This window comes from Chamaea fasciata, unplaced genomic scaffold (assembly GCF_029207755.1).
Source record: "Chamaea fasciata isolate MVZ Bird 193981 ecotype frontalis unplaced genomic scaffold, bChaFas1.0.hap1 SCAF_14, whole genome shotgun sequence".
NCBI lineage: Eukaryota > Metazoa > Chordata > Aves > Passeriformes > Sylviidae > Chamaea > Chamaea fasciata.
Genome location: NW_027094099.1, coordinates 18,136,752 through 18,160,626, shown reverse-complemented (window position 1 = coordinate 18,160,626; position 23,875 = coordinate 18,136,752). Strand labels below are relative to the sequence as shown.

General features: G+C 46.7%; 2 protein-coding genes across 2 annotated transcripts; one reads left to right on the top strand and one right to left on the bottom strand.

Moving 5' to 3' along the window:
• Window positions 1–651: 651 nt before the first annotated feature.
• Window positions 652–11,188, top strand: INTS14 (integrator complex subunit 14). Its single transcript, XM_066195981.1, has 12 exons — window positions 652–972; window positions 1,073–1,347; window positions 2,466–2,573; window positions 4,382–4,537; window positions 6,131–6,249; window positions 6,677–6,819; window positions 7,551–7,643; window positions 8,136–8,280; window positions 8,534–8,667; window positions 8,770–8,888; window positions 9,269–9,334; window positions 10,174–11,188. Exons 2-12 carry the CDS (start codon window positions 1,126–1,128, stop codon window positions 10,423–10,425), a joined length of 1,557 nt encoding a protein of 518 aa, XP_066052078.1. The 5' UTR covers window positions 652–972; window positions 1,073–1,125; the 3' UTR covers window positions 10,426–11,188.
• HACD3 (3-hydroxyacyl-CoA dehydratase 3) lies at window positions 11,179–22,140 on the bottom strand. The gene is made up of 11 exons (XM_066195982.1): window positions 22,030–22,140; window positions 21,522–21,564; window positions 20,385–20,458; window positions 18,372–18,536; window positions 17,423–17,474; window positions 16,948–17,058; window positions 16,201–16,328; window positions 15,577–15,689; window positions 14,992–15,098; window positions 14,082–14,213; window positions 11,179–13,164 (listed from the first exon to the last, which is right to left on the bottom strand). Exons 1-11 carry the CDS (start codon window positions 22,114–22,116, stop codon window positions 13,088–13,090), a joined length of 1,089 nt encoding a protein of 362 aa, XP_066052079.1. The 5' UTR covers window positions 22,117–22,140; the 3' UTR covers window positions 11,179–13,087.
• Between the last annotated feature and the right edge of the window lie 1,735 nt (window positions 22,141–23,875).

Sequence of the window (23,875 nt, the reverse complement as noted above, 5' to 3'; positions counted from 1 at the left end):
GAGAAGGGTCTGGAGTGGCTGAGGGAGCTGAGGAAGGGGCTCAGCCTGCAGAAAAGGGCCTCAAGCTGCACCGGGGGAGGTTTAGATTGGATATTAGGGAAAACTTCTCTACTGAAAGGCTTGTTCAGCACTGGAAGGGGCTGCCCAGGGCAGTGGCGGAGTCGTCATCCCTGGAGGGATTTAAAAGCTGTACTGTAGGGATGTGGCACCTGAGGACGTGGCTTACCGTGGCCTTGGCAGTGCTGAGGGAATAGTGGGACTGGATGATCTTAGAGGGCTCTTCTAAGATCAGCTAAACGGAATAGCTAAACTGTTCTGCGACTCTGTTAGTTTTAAAGCAAACTGTTGTCTGATCACGCAGTTTCAGGAGTACATCCCAGTTTTGCACTGGAGTTTATTGCCTCCCGCCCCGCCACCCAACTCCCACGAGTAAAGAACCGGGAGGAGGCGCGCTGCCCAGCCGGGATGCTTATCAATAAACCCTTCTCCACACACAGCGGTCGTTTGCGGCCATGGTTTACGTGGGCACCACATTCCCCCAGCACGGCCATCCCACACTCCCGCCTCCCGAGCGGTGCCAGCCCTCACGGGCTGCGTGAGGCGCGGCCCTTCCCGCCCGGGCCGCGCCATCCGGGGGGAAGCTTTCCGTGCCGGATGCATGGTGGCGCGGCGGGCCGCGGTGTGCAGCGGCATTTCCCTTCCGCCGCCCCGCTCCGTGCCCGCCGCCGCCGCCGCCGGGCCCGGCCCGTCCCGGGAGCGCTCCGGGGCCGGCCCCGCTGAGGGCGAACGCTCGTAGGGAGGGCTGGATCCCTGCCCGACCGCGCTCGGAGCGGCGAGGCTGCGCCCCTTCCCCGGCTGGCTCAGCTCCTGCCGTCTCCAGGCCTTGCGCTGCGCCCGGCTGGAAATGCTGTGCGGGGTTCAGCGTGCGTTCACTTAATCCGTGCTCGGCCCCGCGTTTTGAGGGGGAAAAGGGTAATTGTCGCTTCTCCCCGGGGTCAGCGTGAGGGGGCGAGACGCGTGGCTCCACGAGGGCAGCTTGAACAAGGGTTTGTGCCTTTCCCTCCCGCCGCAGGCAGGTGATCCCGGCTGATCCCGTCCGTGAGGGCGGCGGGGGAGCGGCTCGCCATGCCCACCGTGGTGGTGATGGACGTGTCGCTGTCCATGACGCGGCCGGTGTCGGTGGAGGGCTCCGAGGAGTACCAGCGCAAGCACCTGGCTGCCCACGGGCTCACCATGCTCTTCGAGCACATGGCCACCAACTACAAGCTGGAGTTCACGGCCTTGGTGGTGTTTTCATCCCTCTGGGAGCTGATGGTGCCCTTCACGAGAGACTACAACACGCTCCAGGTAGGGGGTGTGAACACTTGAAGCAATAAAGCATCGATATTTTTTAAAAATCAGCTAACTGCACCGGCAAAGCACGGTGAAACTGTGTGATTTGGTATCATCCTGTGGACGATGTCTTGAATTGGGTGGGTTTGGCCTTATTTTAAGGGTAGCTGAAATCAGTGTGTTTGGAACATTGAACTTTGCCAGTTGCAGCTTTGCAGGGGAGCACTGGGGTGTGGCTGGTGGACTCTAAAATGGGATGGAGTTAAAAATGGGATGGAGGAAAGGGCTGCCTGATGAAGCTCTCCAGGTGGTTCTGTGATGTCCCTGTTCTCATGTATAGTTGTTGGTTTGCTCTTGATAAACGGTGCAGCTGACAGGACCATTTAGAAAGGCTTTGAGTGATTTGGTAGACAGAAGCTGCTGTTGAGAGTGTGTGGAACTCAAAACAGTGCAAGAGTGAGAATAAGTGATTTTAGGCCTCACAGATGTGGCGGGAAGTTGGGAGGAGGGAATGGGAAGGAGAAAGTCCAAGAGGGAAATTTCACATGGATGCAGTAAGGCACTGGGGCCTCTGAATCCAGTAAAAATTGCACATTTATATCTGACCCTCACAGGCAGGAGGAAATGACACATTGCTGTCACAGGTTTAGGTTTGTCCACTGGACAAAGAGATTTTAAAAAATCTCTTTCTCTGTTCTCTGTCATGTTTGCAGTTTAGTAGGTGAGTGCCAGTGCATCCTCTCCAAATTATTTTCACTTCCCTAAGAGTTGATTTGAGGAATTTTGCAAGGCAGGAGCCCAGCCAGGCTCCTTTAGCAAGTTGATCTCCCAGCTGCACCCTGGTGATGCTGTGTTAAGTGTGAGGTTTTCACTTCTAGGAGAAAAGCTGGTTTTTGGATGCAGGTGCGAGTTTGGGGTTTGTTACTTTCTCTGCCAAAGAGTTTTTGTGAGACAAACTCCTTTTGGGCTCTGTGAATCCCTGAGAAGTTTGAGCTGCTCTGACACCTGTGAGGATTTTCTCAGCTAAATGTTTCCCATTAGATGTTGCCTCAGGTTTTCACTTTTTTTAGACTGCTGGGTGTCTCCTGGCAGGGATATTCCCCCAGCAGTGACTGTGCTGTTTGTCTTTGCAGGAAGCCCTGAGTAACATGGATGATTACGACAAAACCTGTCTGGAGTCGGCGCTGCTGGGGGTTTGCAATATTGTCCAGCAGGAATGGGGGGCAACAATTCCTTGCCAGGTATGGCTGATTTCACTGGTTTGAGTTCACTGCATGTTTAGTTATCCCTGGGCAGGGAGATTGGAACTTGGTGGTCTTTAGGACCCCTTCCAACCCAAGCCACCCTGTGATTCTGTGATTGATTCTATTCCTGTGAGTTGTACTTAGAGGCGTAAATGTGATTTGAAAGTTTGGAATGCTCTCAGGCATGCTGGTGCTGCAAAAACACAAAGAATTCGTATTTTGGCTAACCCTGCAATGTGAACAGAAGGTGATCTTTATAAAAATATTCAGCAGCGAAAAAAAAAAGAGACAGTTTTCCTGCCCAATGTGTTATTGTAGTGCAGTGGGTTATAAAATGTGGCTCAGGAGCACTGTTGTGCTGGCCTGGTGTTTGATCTGGATGCAGTCTGCTGTCCCAGGAGCCTCACTCCATTTGGAAAGGGTGTAGTCCCACATGCAGGAGCCTCTCCCCTCCAGTCCTTGATGGCTTCCCCGGCTTGTAACAATTCCAGCTCTCAACCAACAGCGTGGGGCTGCTGCTGAGTGTGTTTTGATGTGACTTCTCTCCCAGATGAGTCATTTGCCATGCAGCTGCTCACCCACCCCAATTCAGCCCTCCAAGCTCTCTGAGCCTTCCAAATCTGCTGCCTCTTATGGCAGAGTTTGATTTAACCGTTGGTTTTCTGAGACACTTGATTTAAGTTCAGTGATTTTGCAGCCCAGTGAGCCGGGAAGATGCCTGAAGCAATATTCCTTAAGGAGAAAAAGGATAGAAGTCTGTTGGTTAGGCAGTGCTTCATCATCCAACACGGTCAAAAGGCACCTTGAAACAGAAAAAAACATTCAAAGCAAAGAACAAGAAAGATGTGAGAACCAAACAGAGATTAGACCTCAACTCTTTTGCCTCTCATTTGTGGCGTAGCTCATTTTACTGGCACTTTCAGGTGCTGGGGTGATGGAGGGCACTGGGGAATGGACTTTGCAGCCTTGGAGTAGTGGAAAACATCACTGGTGAGCACCAGTTCTGAGGAGACTGCCAGAGGGACTGAGGATGAAGGGAGAATACAAATCTGGGTGTAGCAATTACACATGGAGTTTCAACTGGATTGGATTTTCCTTCCCTACCAGCCAGAAATCATGCAGCATTGAAGGAGCAGCTCTTCTACTCCTCTGGAAGTGACTGGGTCACAGCTGAGTGTAAATAATCCCATTATTCAGTGTAATTAGTGCAGATTTCCTCAAGAATTGACTCTGGATGTGCAATTGAATGGAAAAGTGTGTGCCTTTGCTCTAGTAGTTCTGCTGCAAAATGTGAGTATACTGCAGCTGTATTTACAAAGAATTAAGATCACTAATACTACCCTTTTATGAGGTTTCTGTGGCTTGTAGGGGAGGCTGAGTTGCTCTCCAGATTCTGCAGAAGAAATGGGCTTTATCATCCATCTGAAAACAAACCTGGAATCCTCGAGTCCAACAGCAAGAGGCTTTTTTTTGGCTGCGTGCTCACTGTGCTTCTAGTGTGCACTTAAAAATGAAATCTATGAGACCCAAAATTTTGTGCAATTACCCGATGCCAAGAAAACGTTTATTTGCCATGCACACCGTGTAAATCAATGAGGGTTCAATCTTCCATTTCTCCTTTATGTGGTTTTTTTGGGTTTTTTTGTTTTCCTGGAAATGTTGCTCGCAGCTCTTTACCCAGCTCGGCGGAGGAAAATCCGGTGTGAGCAGGGATTTTCGGTGGGGGCAGGAAGGCTCCTGCGGTGTGTGGGTGTTGGGGTGCCCGGTGCAGCGGGGTGTGTCTGACGTGTCCCCGGTCCCTGCAGGTTGTCCTGGTCACCGACGGCTGCCTGGGCATCGGCAGAGGCTCCCTGCGCCACTCCCTGGCCACTCACAGCCAGCGCAGCGACAGCAACAGGTTCCCTCTGCCCTTCCCCTTCCCGTCCAAGCTCTACGTCATGTGCATGGCCAACCTGGAAGAGGTGATGTCTTATTCTTTGTTACGTTTATTATAAATGCGTGTTATAAAGTCGGCTTTTCGCAAATACTAAAATGAATGCTGTGTGTATAATTGTACTGTATTATGTTTTATTAGTAGAGTTTAGAAAAGCGGTGAATGTGTTTTCTAACTGTAACCTAGTGTTAAGAGTAAAAAGACTAGGTTTTTTTTTTCTTTGTAATATCTAAACTGACCAAACCAGAAGGTGTAGAAGATCATCTTGCCTTCCTGCGTAAAGGCTGCTGACTTTCTGTTTCTTATCCAAATGGAGATAACCAAAAACCTCAGGGGAAGAATTTTATGAGAGCCATGTCACCAGACAAAGCGGAGCCACCTACAGATGGATCTACCAGATAAAATGATTGGGGGAGGTGGAACTGAAACAGATAAAACCCAAAGGGAATGTTTGAATCATGCATTAGGGTCTCTTGAATATGTAACACCACCATCCTTAAAAATAGAATCTGAAAGGGTGAAAGTGTGCTGCTGGCTGGCTTTATGCCAAACACCCTTGGCCGAGATACTTTTGCTTTCCTGTCTCCTAATTGTCTATTTTTATTTTTTTATTAAACTTACGAATTTTTCTAAGAGGGTGGAACTCATTTTTCACACATTGTTGGGTAATTGTTGGTCTTCTCTGAACTAACGACCGGGTCAGCACAAAACATTGAGGTGATGTTCTTGTGCCTGAGGTTTAGTTGACATTCTGGTGCTTTTATTAGAGAATTATTAGAGAATTTGAGGTTTATTGTTGCACTGTTATTATCTACTGCTGCTGCATTATTACCATGATCTTTATAAACCATGTCAGTTTGTCCCTGGGGAATACTGTGGAATTTTAATTTCTCTGTTTGTATTACTGCTGCATTAATTACGTTGAATGCTTTTGGGGCTCTTCTTAATCTACAGTTAAATTCTTGAATAAATGACTTGCATTGCAAAGATGCTCAACACTTAAAATACAGAAGTTTTATGTAGAAATGTGAGAGGGGAAAACTGAAGTCTCCAAGCCAGCTTCCCTTAGTTTTGAAGGAAAGGTGTCAATTTTCTTCCTCCTTCTCTTGCAAATTTCAATCCCAGCTTTAAAAATCTTCACAGGAGTTAGAATTCTGCTGTATAAACAGTTATTCTGCTGTTTAAAAAGAAGCCTATTTGACTAATATTCCTTAGATCAAGTTGTATTAATAGCATTGCTTTTGATTTGACACCCATATTCTTGTGTCCTTCACAGAAGGGATTTCTGCTTAGGCATCGATTAGATAGCTCAGCTTCATGGTCAAGGATGATCCTTTTGATTAAGCTGGTGGATTGAAGCACTGTTTGCATCTCAAAATAACTGGGAAAATATTTAAAATAAATCATCTATTTCTGATAAGTAATAAGAGAATGTTATTTCTCTTAATAGAGACAAAGACTGTTGGTTTATTTGGAAAGGAGAAAGAGAACAAAAAATCACGGGAGCATCCAATCAGATGCTTTTTGCTGTGCTGTGTATGTTTTCTTTGAAAATACTGGTTAGTACAAAAGAGAATAAAAAGAGCACTCAACAAAAATATTTCCCTTTCTTTTTCTGCAGCTTCAAAGCACAGATTCCTTAGACTGCCTGGAGCGGCTCATTGATTTAAACAATGGGGAGGGGCAGATTTTCACCATTGACGGCCCCCTGTGCCTGAAGAATGTGCAGTCCATGTTTGGGTGAGCACACTTGCAGATAACAGACCTTCAGGAAGGTCCCCAGCTGGTATCTCAAAAGGAAAACAAATACAATAAGAAATCTGGTGATATGAGATGTTCTAATTAAACTCTTTTTTAAAATTTATTTTATGATCTTGTTAACTGTAATTTCATCTTGCCCTTCGCTGGTTATGGTCAATATTTATTTTAGTCATTGTAACCAAACCATAGCATCTGTTTATGCTTGGCAGATAGAAGACAGTAATTTCCATAATTACTGTTCATTTGCCATGAGTGGGATAATGCTGCTTTGTTTCATAATTTCGCAACACTAGAACTATTGAATTAACTGTAGTTAAAAAAGGTTTGGGAGCTAAATTAGTGTGCTTTAGACAAACTATTTCCATTTGATATGTATATTATGTTTTCCTTAACAACTGTGTTCTAGAAAGTTAATAGACCTGGCTTATACACCATTCCATGCTGTCCTCAAGTGTGGCCACTTAACATCTGATGTGCAAGTATTTCCCAGACCAGAGCCTTTCATTATAGATGAGGAAATAGACCCCATTCCTAAAGCAATTAATACAGGTAACAAAATCTTTGATTGCTTTTTTACTAAAACCCATTTGATTTCTGCCCTTTCGCTACCACCTCTCATCCTGTGTGGTTTCTGCTTCATCCACTTTGTCTCTGCAAGGATCAGCCTCTGTTTGTGTAATTTTTTTGGTGTATGTGTGACTCCAGGGGACAAAAATATCATCCTGCTTCATCCATGTGTACCTGGTTAAAGGGCTGGAGTAGGGTAGAGGCACTTTCAGAGCTCAGGGTGCCAATTTCTAGGGGTAGAGACTGGAAGACAGCCACAGGCTGCTTTCCATGAACACCCTCATAAGCTTCTGGGAGGAGAAATTATTTTTAAAAACAACTGTGCAAAGAAAAACCTTCCCAGCCCTCCCGTTAGTGGACACAGCTCCCATGAGCAGCCGGTCTTTGGTTTTTCTCTTTTGGAATTTGTAAGACAGCAATGGATTGTGTTCAATGGAAATATCAAGGTGCCCAGTTCTGTAACTGTCCGGCAGCACAGCTCGTGGGGAGCTGTGTGTGCTGAAAGTCATCTTCCAAAGTTGTGTTTTATGTCTTTCTAACTTATTAACACCTTTACACTCCCAGCTGAGTTTGGGTTTTCTTGTGCTGCCTTTAGTCATCGCTTCAGAAAACGTGGTGGTGTAAGAAGTGGTGATGTTAAATTGCCTCTGAATGCATTTCCAAAATGACTTCAACTGTGTTAAATCTGATTTACATCTGTTGTCTCCCTGCAGATCTAGAAATTGTTGGGTTTGTAGATATTGCTGACATTTCCAGCCCTCCTGTCTTGTCCCGACACTTGGTACTGCCCATTGCACTTAACAGAGGTGAGCAAGTTGGCTTTATTTCAGCAAAAACTACTTTAAGCTTCCCTTGTAGTGTGGTTTAGACTGCAGGCACAGGTTGTCTGCTTTATCAAAATACCAGATGTCATATTTGTGTGATTGCATTAAAATTAAAACCTTGACCACGAGCTCTCTTATTTTGCATACTGTGTTCTTTGGGAAGTTCTCAGAGGGACGAGGGTCCTTACAACATCATTATTAATAGAACATGCTAAACTCACAGTTCAGAATAATAATGAGCCATGAAATATGTGGTGCAAGATGAATATTTAAAGCCCTTGAGTTCAATGCAGTGGAATATTTATGTGTCATTGTGCCACTTTGCCCAAGCAGTTTGTTCTGCAGCTGTTTATTCTACGAAAGTATTAATTAACTCTTGCAGGCAGACAGTAAAGGGCGGTGTCATGGAAACAGAACTTGTGTGTTTGAATTAATTCTCATGTTTTCTCTTTGTTTGCTTTGATTCTTCCCCAGAGGGCGATGAGGTGGGACCTGGGATCACAGATGACACTGAAGATGAGAATTCAGCTAATCAGATTGCTGGGAAAATCCCCAACTTCTGTGTTTTATTACATGGCAGCCTGAAAGTGGAAGGCATGGTGGCTCTCGTCCAGTTGGGGTATGGAGCTGGATGTCTGCCTGAAAAATCTCTTCCTTTGCTCATTTAGGCTTTATTTATAAATTATGCTTATTTATATCTGTATTCTGTGCAGAACTCTGCACCGCTAGACTAAGCTGTGGATTTTTAATTGCAGATTTGTTTCTGTCAGTACAAATTGCAAACATTGAGCCTCCACACAGTGAGAGGGAGGCACGTTCTAGGCAGAGGGCTGGAAGATTTTCAGCCTTTAAAGGTTTGCTCTTTTCCACAGGCCAGAGTGGTATGGAATGCTTTATTCACAAGCTGATAGCAAGAAGAAATCAAACCTCATGATGTCACTCTTTGAACCTGGTCCTGAGCCCCTCCCATGGCTGGGGAAGATGGCACAGCTTGGCCCCATTTCAGGTACTGGCCACACTCCTCTGAGTAACTCTTACACATTCAGTGTTGTGTGAATGATCTTGACAATTCTTAGTTGCCAAGTCTATAATTTCTTTTTTCTGCCAGATGCAAAAGAAAATCCTTATGGGGAGGATGACAATAAGAGCCCTTTCCCTTTGCAGCCCAAGAACAAGCGCAGCTACGCTCAGAATGTCACTGTCTGGATCAAACCCAGTGGCCTCCAGGTAATGATCCAGCTTGTGCTGCTTTACCTGGAGCAGCAGGAGCCATCTCAGCAGGAGCTGCAGCCTGTGCATGTCTTGCCCATTTAATGTAATTGCTTTATTGCTTTTCTTTCATTTTTATAAACACTGCCTCTTTACAATGTCATGATTAAAATGCAATCAGAAGGCATAGCTTGTTTAATGAGAGCTGTGTCTCCAGTGGAGCATCTGGCTTGGTTTATTGAATTTAGTATAATTACCAGTTATGTTTCAGCCTTTGTGAGATGCAGTCTTGTCAATGGTCAGGATAATTTATCCATAAAGAGTTGGGGATTGTTCTGCAGCTTCCCCCAGAAACTGCCAAGATTTTTGTTGGTTTTTTTCTTTTTTTTTTCCTGCAGACAGATGTACAGAAGATCTTGAGAAATGCAAGGAAACTCCCTGAAAAAACACAAACCTTCTATAAAGTGAGTAACATTCCAGGCTGGGCTAAGTTTGATCTGTAGTGATGGTGGTGCATTTGGTAGAGGAACCACACTGTGTGTTCTGTAGTGCTCTGCAGAAACTTACAGACTGGTTAGGTGAGACAAGGGGGTCTCATTTCAGTGGTCTGGCACTACATTTTCTGGCATAGATGAGTCATGTCTACAAGTGCCCCTCATCACCTCTGCTGCTTCCATGGTGAGCTTTTATGCTGTTGTCCGGGCAGAAATTAACGGATGGATCAGAGAGGAATAGGAGCACAGATGTCATTTTGAGTCTTGAAAATGTCTCCTCTATTTTACCTAGAACTGAAGCAGAGGAGGACAGAGTTCCAGGCACATTTGGCCACACCATAATGATCCACAACCAGACTGTGGCTGGAGGTAATTATTCCTCTTGCAAGCTTAGTGCTGAAGCAGTTTGGTATTGCAGCCTCTACAGACTTGATGAATGAATACCCTGCCTAAGTGCACATAAGCACTGCTCAGTTTATAGGGAAGAAAAATCAATGTATCTACTTTTTACTGGACACTGTGGTTAAAGGCAGCAGTCAGTGAAGCCTAAGCTGGAGCCCTGCTGGGACACAGACAAAGCAGGCTGGTACAATAGCTGCATGCACAAAAGAAAGGAGTGGAGGTTTATAGGAAAGGATCAAGGGAAGACCACTGTTACCATCTTCATCCCTGATTTTCTATCCATGAGCAGCTGGGCAGTTTCCAGCAGCTGCACTGTGAGTAACATCACCTTTAAAAACAGCTACAAGAAACCCACGTTTGATGTCAAGGCTTGGAGAGGCTTTAAAAGGGGTTTTGTGTCTTTGCAGGAGCTGAACCGTTTGCGGAAGGCAGCGCTGGCCTTCGGCTTCCTGGAGCTGCTGAAGGGCGTGGCAGACATGCTGGAGAGGGAGTGCACGCTGCTCCCCGACACCGCCCACCCCGACGCCGCCTTCCAGCTCACACACGCGGCCCAGCAGCTCAAAGTGGCAAGTACGGGAGCCTCGGAATACGCTGCCTATGATCACAACATTGCTCCTCTGCAGACAGACTTTTCCAGTAGCAGCACTGAGAGAATGTGAAGTCTCCATTTTGGGAGCTTCTCTAGATCAAGGGTCAAGTGGTTCAAATTTTATTCTGTGTACTTTGTAGGGCCCATTCAATCACTGAAGAATTTCCTGTCGCAACGGGGAAGTTTTGCATCAGTGCTCTCTAAACAAACGTAGCTCGTTTGTGGTGGCTTTCAGTCAGACCTGAAAACGGTGGGAAGTGTTCCAAACCCAACGATGGTGTTGGATGATGGGTGGAAGTTATTTGGTACATGGGAGGAGAGAAAAAAATACTATTGGAGGCATCTCTTGGGTTTCGGCCTCCCCAGAATGCAGTTACTATGTAACTGAACTCACTGGTGAAAGTACCCTAAAAGGCAGCTACTACACTTTAAGCATCAACTTCATTAGTCGAAAGAAAGGTATGAGAAGCACCCTGCAAGATCAGACACAGAGCTGATTTTGGGGTGTTGGCCCTGACTTCATGCCCAACTTTACAGACAGTCTGTACTGAGCATTATCACTTGCACTGCAGTGCTTATGCTTCTGAAAATAACTTGATCTTGGGACACATGGTTTTTTATTTGCATAATACAAATAAAGGGTAATTCTTCATGAAAATTTAAGTTGGATTTGTTCCATTTTCATAGCAACCAGGCTGTGTGGCCCAAAACACTGACCTGGTGAAGGCTCAGGTCCCAGCTTTTCATCTCAAGTTAAATATCAAATTAAACAACTTCTCAGAAAGTTATATGATTTCAAAGAACAAACAGAACTAAAGCAAAATTTGGTTGTAAATCTTTATTAATAGAAACACATTCTTTCTGAAGGACTGAAATTCAGTAGTGTAAGATCCATGACAGCTTGCACTAGGTACCACAATTTCACTGATGAATACATACAGATTTCATAACAGAGGTTTAAATGCCCAGCGGAGAAATTAAAATATGAAAGTGATCCTTGCTGTTCTGTTACTCAGCTAATTCAACCCTTTCACATACTTCAAACATAGGTACAGTGTGTGCTAAGTGAAATATTGTGTAAATAGTGCTCAACTCTCCTGAGTAAAGTAGGCTGTGCTTCTCCCAAAGAGAAGTTGTATCACACCCCTTGTTGACAGAACACAATTTGTGAAGTGCAGCGTGGAACTTGTACTCCTTCTTTGTTAAAGTCTCCTTACAACACTATTTCATTTACAGTAACAAGCACTGGGTCCATATCACAAACCTGCTGCTGTTTGTTACTTTTAATATATATAAAATAATTTTCTAGAGGGTTCATATTATTTTACAGTAGAAAAAGATAAAGAGTAACATGGCACTAAGCTAATCTCAGCTTCAGTGTCTGTTCTGGATTGCTGGCATTGCTCTGCAGTGACCTGGGGCAGTGGCAGTTGGGAAACAACCTGATCATAACCACAGCACAGTTTAAACTTTCTGTCCATTTCTAAAGTGGGTTAAGGAGGCCAGAGCAATCTGGGATTAGCTACAGGAGGCTTGGTGTGAAGAAGGACATGCTGAAATAAAATCAGTTGAGCCAGAGGTTTCCAGGTGAGACAGCAGATGACCTAAAATGTGGGGGGAGCTTCATTTTGTTCTTGGTGGTGATGGTTAAAACAAGAGAAAAGGGTCTTTCAAACCCTGTGTGGGATCTCCCTTACTAAGACTTGATATGTGCTATCTAAATAATGCACTCTATTTGACCCCCTGTTCCACCCCCCAGGGACCAGTCAAACCATACACACCAGCTTCTCTGCTGCACCCCTAAATGCAGGTAGAAAAGTGACTTTGCTGCCTTGCTGAAGGCTGTAAATACAGGAGCCACAGCTCTGCCGGAATGGATCAGAGGGGCCTCATCTCCCGTGAGAATTCCACAGTCTCCATTTGCATGGGGTGGATGGAGTTCTGTTGGGGTTCACGTGCCAGGGGAAAGCTGGTACCTATGCTGCCTTGTTTTATTACATTTCAGTGCTTGCTGTACCAACCAGGAAAGCATTTCTGCCCTCAGTGGCAGCTTCCTTTCCCTAATGACTGGATAGGATATGTTGCTACAGGAATACACATTGCTATGGTCCACACAGAGCTCCTATTCTGTTAAGGCTCAACTAGAAACAGGCTAAGTTGGAAGCACTTAAATCAGCATTAGCTACTTCCAGTTTTAATTCTGCACCATTAATAATGGTGCAGAAGAAAAGGGGGGGTATGTGCTGAGCGAGTTTATCCCCGTGGTTGATAAACACCCAAACACTGCACAGTGGCCTCAGACTGTGCCTCCTCCTGCCATCAAGATGCCTCCCAGGAACAGCACAGGCCAGCTAAGAGCATATCCCACATCAGAAGCCCTATCTGCATGCAATATTGAAAGAGCAAATCTCCAATTAAAAGATAAACACTATTTTCTAGTTAGTGCTGCTCCACTGATTATAAGCATATCATATGCAGATAATAGGATTTCTTTCTAATATGCTGGTTGACAGGATACAAGTTTAAATGTTCAGTGGTAAATGCCATGCATAGATGATGGAAAGGGAACAAAATCCAGTATAAGGGAATGTTACCTGAATTCACTATGAAATCATGAAATCTAGCGTGGTCATTTCATTTTACAAAATTCTTTGCACTACAGTGGGTAAAACCGTAAGAATTAGAGGCTTATCTTGTCCCCAAGTGAGATAAGAAAGCATTGCAGTCCTGCTTCACTTCATCTTTCTCTTCTTTGGTCCAAGGTGCTGTTTCCTTTGCTTGTAGAGGTGACGGAAGTTTACAAATACCCCTGGAAAAGAAGGAAGTGTTTAGGTCGGACGTCATCGCATCTTTTTATACTAAATGGCTGTACCAAATCTAAAAAAAAAAAAGAACAGAACCCAACCAACCAAATTATTTAGGGATGTGCATAGCAGTGAAAGATAATGCAAGTGTTTCTTGCTGGCTGAGGCAGGAGTTGTTGCACAGGCTATTTGGTAAAGGGCTGCTTAGAAGGTTGGTTTGTCACCTTTCAGAAGTTTTAACACCAGCTGTGCAGAGCTAAGGAGGATGAACCAGGTATTTCAGGGTGAAACTCAACTGAAGGGTGGCTTTAAGCAATGCCTGTGAGCAGGAGAAATCTAGTCAAAGTTCAGTTTAAAATTCTCGGTTAGATTGTGGTGACACACCAGCTTTCCCAGCGTGGGTGTGGGTACAAGGAAGTTAAATTGTGTTTACAAATGTAACACCAGAAACCAAGTATGTCTCAAGCAGGTTTTCTTCTTTAATACACTGTTTAAAGAGAGTTCTATATTTCTTCCCGGAGAAAGGTGACTTCACATGGCATTTGTGATTATATTGCAACATTTAACTAAATTAATTTGAAATTATGTTTCAATGGCCATCATTCCAAAGCTCAAATAGCCCATAAAAGGTGAAACTAAGTATACTATGGTTTTAAATACATGTAAAAATTATTCCTCTAACCCAAGTTTATGCTGCTAATTTGTTACCAAGATCACCTTTTCGGAGGGCTAATCGGAGCTCATTGGAGGTGTGTTCCCCTCCATCACTGACAAATTTACCTGAACAATCCACAGGGATAATGCAATTTTGTGTTGCCATGGTCCCCAAGATGCAGGAGTTTCATTCTCTTTGAAAAATCAAGTTATTCAGGGGAAACTGGTCTTTTAATTTTAATATTGAGAAATATAATTAAAAACTTACCTAAAAACAAGGCTATGAGATATATTTGAAGCACAAATGGAAACTGGATTGTGACGTTCAGTGGATTTGGCAATCCCAGGCTAAATTTCCCCGTTTCACTGAAGATTGGAATGGATTGAACAATACAGACAGCTGAAAGCAGAAGGCCACCATCATTACCAAGTACAGATAAAATATATAATTACCCAGCCCACACCAACTATTTCAGCATAGTCCCTTCTTATTTGCCAGCGCTGATTAACGACAGCAATTTTGAAGGTGTTGAACATGCAGTAAGGTGGGAAGCACCTTTGTGAGGGGGTGCAGCAGTGAACCTTCCTGGTGAGACTCTGTTCTCACACACAGCTGCAGCCCCAGGGCCCGTGCCAGCAGGATTTGCCATCCAGAAATACCCCCAGCAATGAAACAGGCACACTCCTCCCCCTGCTTGGCGTTGGGCAATGCCCAAAGCTCCTCCTGGCTCACAGACACAGGTTTGCAACACAGGAATAAGCCCCTGCCCGTCCTCTGCTGTGATTTCCAAGATAATATCAAGACCTGGGAGCTGGTGTGAACCCAGGCTAGGCTCAGCAAGTCAGGCCTAGCAAACAAAGCTTTGGGTCAGCACAAGGAAGTGAGCACTGGCATCCTGTGCAGCCTGTTCTTGTTCCATTTGTTCATGCCTTTACTTCCCTCTCCAGAAAAGGAATCTTTCCTCCAAAAGGGAAGACTTCTTTTCACATCAAATTGGAAATAATATTTGATTCAGCATGAAAGACAAAATGCTTGTATTTGGTTCACCTCAAAGCAAATCTACTTCTGTTGTTCTATTTTACTATTTTAAGTCCAGCTGCCAAAAAAAAAAAAGAGATTGAATTATTTTCCCAGCCTCGAATTTATTATTTAGTAGTAAACTGTTTTAAGTAGATACCTTCTGCCAAGCCCCCTAAGGGATAGAGAGGGATCCAGACTGTGTAACGGAGCCAGGTGAGTGGTTTCCATTCAATTCCAATGCAGGAAAGCATGTAATAGGGATACCTACAGTGTGAGGAGAAACAAACACTTTAAAATGGAAACTGCTACTAGAATTAGTCTTGTGTGTGCTCAACACAATTCCCAGATGACACAAGAATATTCAAGGCATTGTCCCTGTGGATGAGGATGGACACATGGTTATTGGGCAGTTTACAGAGCTCAGGCCATTCTGAACACAGGGATGAAGGCCTGGCTGCCTAATAAACCTTTCAAAATAACTTCTTTTCAAAGATAAAGACCTCATTTAACAATGGGAATTCAAAGCAACAAAGAAATAAAGCAATAGGGCATCATCAGACTCCAGCTCTGCCTCAGCTTTTGGCAGATGAAGGAAAGCTTTGAACAGACCATGACTCAAGGAGCTCTTACCCTCTGGGGCCAACTCTTCCAAAAAATGCAAAGATCAAAATTCTCTTTACAGAGTTCTTAGGAACAACCACTTTGTTCTGTGCACACTTGGTAGGAGGAAAATCCCACTGACCTGAACAGTTCAGTGATACTCCAAAAATAAAATATGAAGAACACCACAGGTTTGCTCTGCATTTCCTCCAAGGTTCCAAGGATAACAAACAAAACGAAGTTTCTTCCAAATACCTATTAAAGAAAAACATAGTGAGGAATATTCACTCTCCATCAAAAGAAAGGGCAAGTCCTTGCTGTCAGAAACACAAACTATCTAATCCTCACACGTCTGAGCACACAACTAACTCACAGCTGAGCTGTGACCTGCTTCTTACAAGCAGGCATCTTGCTCTGTATTTAGGTACAATCCAAGGGATCCAGTCTTAAATTGCCCATCCTCATTTTTATGCACAGCAACCACAACCAGGATAAAAAAGGGCACTGGCACCAAATCAAAATCATGTACTTTTATCAGCTTCTTGCTTTTGCTGCCCTGCACTCCCTTGCCCAGGTGATGGAAGGAAACCGCCAGCCTGTCACAGCCAAGACTGGGAAGCACAGATTCCTGCCTTGTGACTAAGAAATCCTCTAGTCCAGTGCTAGTGAGGTTGCATCACTTGTTTTAGGAGAGTCTCTCAACACTTGTGTAAAATAAACATTTGCTTTAAACATAAGAGCAAGGAGAAGAATTTCAAAATATTACCTGCACTACAGAAGGTATCAGCGGTGATCTGACCAGTCCTATTAGTGAATTCATGATCTCCATTAATGCCAGGGTCTGACAGAAATACATCATGTCAGAAATAGTGTGAAATGTGTCATAGAATGAATCTGTAAGACAGAGGAAACCAATCATTTTAGAGAACAAATGGATTTCCATGCTCAGGAAGCTGGTGCAGCAGCACAGCTTGTGATAACAGGATTCTAGTCGTATTTGAGAAAAACATGATGCATAATTACATAAGTTCTTTATAGGCCTTATCTTGAACTCACAGCAGTTGGGCCAGAAACACTGCTCCATTTCACACACAGAAGGATCAAGAGCTATTTCAGTAATTGCTTTACAAAAAAGGCAATAGTGCTGTACCTCAACAGAATGGATTGTTCTTGCTTCAAAAACAAAATATTCTGTCCAGATCATTTTCAAAAACGTTAACATTGCAGAGACAGAGACATTTTGCTTCAGCTGATTTTGTTAGAAGTGATCCTGGCAGAGCACAAGTATCATTCACAGAGTACACAGCTGTGATTTCCAAGGGGACTGTATTTTCCTGCCCTTGACACTTTGATGACCTTTGAAAGGCTTTCGTTGTGCTCTTTGGCACTGCATTCATGGTTTTGTTCCTAAATATGTCTCCCTTTAAGATTCTGCTATTTAAAAAGTCATAAAAACAACACTGAAAATCAACTCAAACCCTCCAATATAAATAAAGTAGTGCTCATTACTTGCCTTTTCCTAAGATGAACAGTCGTACTGTCATGTTCACAAAAATCCAAGAGAATCCCAAAAACTGTACAAGATTATACATGATTAGGTATCCCTTCTTCAGGTGTTTGAAAGCTAAAATCAATAATAAGCACATCAGGTGAGCAGAGTACAATGGTAATGGAGCTGCAAACCAGGCTGAGAATAAAGCTTACAAGGAGAAGGGAAGCTATTGATTGTGATATAAGTATTGTTGGGTGCACTGGGGGTTCTGCTTTAGCCATCATGTGCCAAAACTCAATTCTTGGTAGTCAGATGTTTGACATTCCTTGGAAACTTCAGTTCATTTTTGTTAAATTCCTAATAGCTCACAATACAAAGATCCCCCTCCAAGATAAACCAAGCCACTCAAAACTGCTCCTTAAGAGTCGAGGCTCACAAAAGTGTGAACAAACTTTCTAAATCCCACTTTACCCACTAAAAAGATGCAGTTACTTACGGTCCTTTGGGACTCTGGATTCTATTTTCACTTTGTTAATCTTTTCTTCTTCCTTAAGATGAAGGATAAGGTTTTAAAGACTTACTGTAATTAGCAAGTGATTTGTTAACTATACTACTGCAAAGCTAGTGGGTTTAAAACTCAGCCAAGCAGCCAGTAGCTAGAAGGTTTAAATTTTCACCAGCATAAAACAGCACATTTGTCATCCAGAAATTATAGTACAGTAAAAGCCAGAGGGTGTTAACCAGTTATCCTGCCTTCACCATGTGGTTTGATCTAGTAATTAGATGCTTTTGCTGTAAAAGCCTCTGCTTTCTGTGTTAATTCTCAGTTATGACTGTGCTGTTTCTTACACGACCCACCAGCAACCTGAAGAGAACAGAGAACATCCAGCCCAGGTTCTCTGCCTGCCTTTCCCAATGCTCCTGGGTCCTGGCACTGCAGTGCCCCTCTCTGCTCCGTGCTCTCATGGCTGCAGAGGGGAACAGGGCAGTGTTTGCTGTTAAAGGGATTTGCAGGAATGTGGTCTTTCCAAGTCCATCTTGCACCTCCCCACCGCAGTAAGCTGCTCAAGCTCACCAGATGGTGAGAATGCACCAGCAGGGCCAGCCCAGGGGCTCAGGAAAGCCTCACCAATCCCAGCTTCCCAAGCAATGCCCAGGGCTCGGTCCTTTGGGCTTCACATGGCAGAGTGACATGATCCTCTGTGGATCAGGACACCAGGCAAGGAGCACGTGCAAGGAGCCAGCACACAGCCTCCAGTTCCAACCAGAAATGCGCCTATTTCCAAATTCCTGCTTACAATCTGAACCACTTAACCAACTCTATATATCACAGCAATAACAATCAGCATGCCAGGCAGCTCCTGGTAAATGAAGAATGCAGGTTCAGGCACAGAACAGCTGTCCTTGCTTTGTAACTGGCAGCACAAGGTGTCCACAGGACTGACCTTCTCCTTCAGCTCCATTTCAGCATCCGACTCGTCCAGCCAGCGGTCGAAATCGGGCGCCAGGAAGAGCGGGCGCTTCTCTTGCTTGGTCAACCTCTCCCACCAGTTACTCTCTTTCTTCTGCACAGTGATGTTCAGCTGCCTTTGGGTCATCCTGCACACGGGCTGGGGGCAGACACAGCAGGAAAAGTCTGAAGGAACAAGCTCTGAGACTGAGTTGATACCCAAGCTCCCCTTATCAAGGAGGAGGGATGACACAACTGCTGCAGCACAAACATCTCTCTGCCACCCAAGGCACAGAAGCAAAGGGCAGTCCACTTGAAGATGGCAGCTGTGACAGTTGCAGGGCTTGATGAGCAGCCTGCCCACATCACAGCACCACTGCATCCCACCACAGAGCTAGCAGAGACCCCAGTGCCAGCCTTCTTATTCAGAACCCCTGATCTTGGCTTTACACCTTCTTGCACTCAGTACTGTGAGCCACCCACCTCTAGCCAGCAGTAAAAATAACATTGCCAGCAGCCACAGGTACATGTCTAAACAGGGGACCCCATGTGACACCTGCCGCAGCAAGAGAAGGAGCTAAGAGCCTTAGGGAACACCAGGAGACAAGGTGAGCCGACAGACCAGGCAGGGTGGTCACTGCCACCTCACAAGGCCTATCCACCTGCACAGTGGTAGCCCAGAACCTCTCCATCCTCACAGCCCACAGCACTGTCACCTTGGAGCCCACCCTTCTGACCACTGAGGCTGCTCCACATGGCACTGCCTCTCAGACCAGCTGAAACTGCTGCACCAGCTGCACTCCAAACTGAGCACGTTGCACCAGCTCTGCTCTGTCAAGGCTGGCTGGATGCTCCTCAAACATCTGAAGGCTGCAGCTGTAATTTACAGCAACTACACCTCATCCTTGCCCGCCACAGGCCCCATTTCTCACTGCTGGCCAGCCTGACATCAGCAAGGGGAACTCACAGTGCACATCAAAACTAAAGGAGAAAACCCTGGACTGTGATACTTCCAGATCCTGACCATCTGTAGTTACGCAGAGTTCAGTCTGTTCTCCAGTCCCTCCACAGTGACTCAGAGTGACGACTCTTGGAAGGAGGCTGCTCTGCAGAGGCAAGGACTTGCCTTCTAGGCCTGGCTCACAGCAGAGCCCGTGTCTGCCAGCACAGGAGACAGGCACAGGCAGAGAACAGGCCCCTCTCCCACACTGTGTGCCAGGCAGATGACAAGGCACTGTCTGCCACTCCACCCCTGGCAGGAGCCACACCAGAAACGTGCCTGCTGACAGAGCCTGGAAATTCACCCTCCGATGGTCTCCTTCCCTGCCGAAGAGCAGCAGTGAACGGCGGCTCCTGGTGTGACTGGAGCTATCCCAAACTCAGCCAGGAATAAGCACCACAAATACCCCAGGAGCAAAGCCCAAGTTCTCCTGTGCCCCTAACAGCTCTGAGAGGTGGAGACAGACCTCACAGCCACCTGTGAGTAACACAGAGGGATGGCTCTTCGAGCCAAGCTCTTTCCACTCAGACTGCAACAGGAATTACGGAAAGATTTCTGCAACAGGAGCCACAACATATCACAACCTAAGAAATCTGCTCAAGCCAGCAACATGAATTCTCCTGACTCTCTTCTTTTGTCCAGCTACAAAAGAAGCCATGAAACATCACACTGACTGCACAGTGTTCCCCTGATCTCCAGTCAAGGTTGCATCAGACAACACATGGCCAGATTCTCCCATTATTTTGCTGCTTTAAGTCCTTTAAAAAACTTTCAACTGCTGTGTAACAAATGACAAGCGTCTACTAAAGCTGGTCCATGCAAGCTCCAGAGAGGTGATTTGCATTAGGACAACACAATGGCACACAGGACTGCCACAGAGCTGGCTGTTACAGAGTTATCAGAAGAATTTAAACAGTATACTGGGAAGTTTATGCACAGCCATTTTCCTTTCAAGTTCTTCAAAATTGACTTTTTCTTTGCAAGAATTAGAGAAGTAAAAATACCTACTTTAGGCTCGACTGGCTCAAGGAATTCGATCTCAAATTCATAGATGTTGTCTCCTTTGGCACCGTGACCCTGGGCTAAAAGACAAGAATTGACAGTGAGTGTGAGGTTCCACACACTCCACCTGCAAAGGATGCTTTATACACAGAAATATCCATCACTTATTCACAGCACTTGCTTCCTGCCAACCTGAGAGACAAGAGGAAACCACACAACAGGGAAGACACCAAAATGTTGCCTGGAGGGGCAGATGCAGGAGTCAGCTACAACTGCTGCAAGTCTGCACCACGCTGGAAAAGGGTCCCTCCTGCAGGAAGGCAGCCTGTCAAACTCCCAAAAGAGAGGATCAAAAGGCTACTCATGGATAACTCAAATCCAGCTGAAAATCTCCTACCTGTGGGGGATCCAGCCTCTGCACAACGGAGCACCTAGGGAGATGGGTGCTGCTGGGTGTGTAGGAAGGTGATGTGAGGAGTCCCTCCCAACAGAACAAAGGCACTTACCAGGGTTCATTTGTCATCTCCCACATTGATCCTGTCCCCGTAAGGGCTCCAAAACTCTGCACACTGTGTTTAATTCCCACCCTTCCACTCTGTAAACTGATCCCAAAGAGAACACGATGTGCAACACCCTCCTATCAAATGGCCTGGCTGTGGCTCACCAAGGAGGCAGCAGCTCCTAATGAGACATCTTAAAAAATTCTGTGGTGCTGGAATGTGCAGCTGTCCAGCAGCAAAAAAACCATCTTTCAGGGCGAGATCTGCTTTAGTTTCCAAATGCAGCACTAGTTCCTGATGTGGAGGCTCGATAAGAATTGCACACAAGGTCTTTGTGAAAGGAAAAATAGCTGTGAGCTATCTCCAGGGTTTGGCTGGCCCGGGATGGGAAGGATATATGGAAATTCCACTGATATTTAAATATGGGGAGGTTGGGGTTTTCTTGTTAGATAAGATAGGGCCTGTTGTGGTTACCAGGGCTGGAACACAGAGGGCTGTGGGTGGGAGTGTGGCGGATCTGAACATGCCCAGCACTGTGGCTCCTGCCACTGATGGCAGCCAGGCACCCCTCGATGGGGACAAGTGGGACAGCGGCAGCCCCGGGGTGGGGGCCAGGCTGAGAGACCCCCGGTGGAGCCCCTACCTCTGAAGTGCAGGACATTGTCGGTGATGGTGATGTCCGGGTTCTGCGGAGGGAGAACATGCATTAGCTGGCAGCTCAGGAACCCGCGGGGGTCAGTGCACCCACCCAGGGGGGTCCCGCCGGCCCCACACCTGCACAGCCCTCCCCGGACCGCCGAGCCCCGCTGCGACATCCCCTCGCTGCCGCTGCCCCGGGGGGATCCGCAGGTGAGTCGCCCCTGGGGGTCCCGCAGGTGTTCCCCGCCCGCCGGTGAGTCTCCCCCGAGGGGCAGTGACCTGCGGGACATCCTCGGGGGTCCCGCAGGTGAGTCTTTCCAGGTGCCCTGCAGGTGATTTCCCCTCGGGGTCCTCCAGGTGAGTCTCCCCCCGCACATCCAATCCCCCACAGGTGTCCCCGCCCGGCGTCCCCCAGGCGTCACCCTCCGGGTGTCCCCGGGTCAATCTGCCCGCCACCCCCGCAGGCGAGTCCCTCCCCCCCCCCGGGTGTCCCCGCCGTGTCGCGGCCGTACCCGCACGTCGCTGAGGTCCACGCGCAGGAAGAGCTCGCGGTGCCGCTGCGCCCAGTGCACGTGCGGCCGCAGGCTGGGCCCCGCCATCGTCCCGGCCCGCACCGGCCCGCGGCGCCCCCGCGCCTGCGCGCTCCGACCCCCGCCGGGCCGGGCCCGCGCCTGCGCGCGCCGCCGGGGGCGGGCGGGGCGGCCCTGGCCGGGCGGGCGCCCTCAGAGCGCCCGGCGGCCCCATCGCTGACGGTTCCTGATGGACCGCGGCGCTGTCAGCCCTCCCAGAGCCAGCCTAAGCATTCCCCGGCACTGCCGAGACCACCACCCAGCCGTGCCCTCACATCCGCGCGGCTGTGGTATCCCTCCAGTACGGGCGCTCCGCCGTTCTCACAGGCAGCCTGTGCCAATGTTCAACAACACTTTCTGTGAAGAAATTTTCCGGCATATCCAAATGAACTCTAACTAAACCTCAAATAATCCAAACTAAACCTCTCCTGGCACAACTTAAGCATGTTTCCCTCGTCCTGTATTGTGTACCGGGTAGAAGAGACTGACCCCATCTCAGCCGTGACAGGAGAGGCTGATAAGAATTTAGAAAATAGCAATCCTGCAGCCGTGAGGCCCAACCAATGTTTGAACTCTTACATTGTCATTATTATGTGCCCAGGAACTTCTCCTGGCCAAGCAGTGGCACAGATGTCCAGAGAAGTTGTGTCTGCCTCATCTCAGAAGTGTCCAAGGCCAGGTTGGATGGGGCTTGGGGCAACCTGATTTTGGTGCCCGTCCCTATGGTTGGAACTGGACGAGCTTTAAGGTCCCTTCCAACCCACGCTATTCCATGATTCTGTGATAATAACGCTAAAAAAGGACAGCACTGACCTGTTTCCAAAAAGGCCACCACTCTCTCTCAGCAGCTCACACAAGGGCCCCTCATTCCAAGAGCAAATCCATCTCCCTTCAGACCATCTGGGCACGGCCTCTCGCAGCCTCAGGGTTTTCCGTGAGAATCCCTGGTGTGGAGACACCAGGTCCATGGCCCAGCCTGCCCCTGGATGGAGGATTCCCACCCTCTGCCAGCCCCTGGTGCTGTGGAGCTACCGCAGAAGTTGGGGTGAGCTGCAGCAGTGCTCCCCTGGAGGTTTTACTTCAGAACACAAACCCCACAGACCCTTTTGGGGCAGCGTGTGGGGAAAACCAGCCCTCAGATCCCAGTGTGACCCAGGGCTTCCACCTGCACGGGCATTTAGGAGGGAGCACCTGCACAGAAGTTATTTTTTCCGGTTTATAGGAGGTCAAAAAACCATTTTCCCTTGAAAAAATGTGCTGTGCTTTGTGGCCCTGATTTTCAGCCTTCTGATGACTGTTTACATATTTTAGTAGAGTTTTTCACAAATGTAGCATAAACAAGTAGATTGTTTTCACATACTAATATGTGATAGACTTTTGAGATGACTATTGGGGTCAGAGGGGTGTCCCCTTTGTCTTCCAATCTTGGACTAAACTCTAAATTTTATTTAAACTTAAAAACGACAATAAACAGCCCTTTTTTCTTTCCTCACTTCAACCCGCCGGGTGAGTGTGGTTCTTTCGTGTCCCTACTGGCGACAGTGCTTTGCAAAGGAAAATTCACGGGTGTAGAAACATATGGCTGGGGGCCCACAGCTCTGGAGCCTGGGATTGTTTTGGGGGCTCACGTTGCTGGAACCTGGGTCTGCCCTGAGTTTAACATTCGTTATTACACCTGGGAATCTCTTTCCCCTGTGGGAAGCATCTCTGTGTGGAAGTGGCAGCATTTTTTGGACAGAGAAAGAAAAAAAAAAAAAAAAAACAACGCACGACCTGACCCCCGTGCATG

Excerpts from the sequence above, each read along its gene's own strand:
- INTS14 (XM_066195981.1), top strand. The coding sequence starts at position 1,126 with ATGCCCACCGTGGTGGTGATGGACGTGTCGCTGTCCATGACGCGGCCG. Across the intron at positions 1,348-2,465 it reads GAGACTACAACACGCTCCAG|GAAGCCCTGAGTAACATGGA; the intron begins GTAGGGGGTGTG and ends TTGTCTTTGCAG. Across the intron at positions 2,574-4,381 it reads GGGCAACAATTCCTTGCCAG|GTTGTCCTGGTCACCGACGG; the intron begins GTATGGCTGATT and ends CGGTCCCTGCAG.
- HACD3 (XM_066195982.1), bottom strand. The coding sequence starts at position 22,116 with ATGGCGGGGCCCAGCCTGCGGCCGCACGTGCACTGGGCGCAGCGGCAC. Across the intron at positions 20,459-21,521 it reads CAATGTCCTGCACTTCAGAG|CCCAGGGTCACGGTGCCAAA; the intron begins GTAGGGGCTCCA and ends CTTGTCTTTTAG. Across the intron at positions 15,690-16,200 it reads TGATACCTTCTGTAGTGCAG|GTATTTGGAAGAAACTTCGT; the intron begins GTAATATTTTGA and ends TTTCTTTAATAG.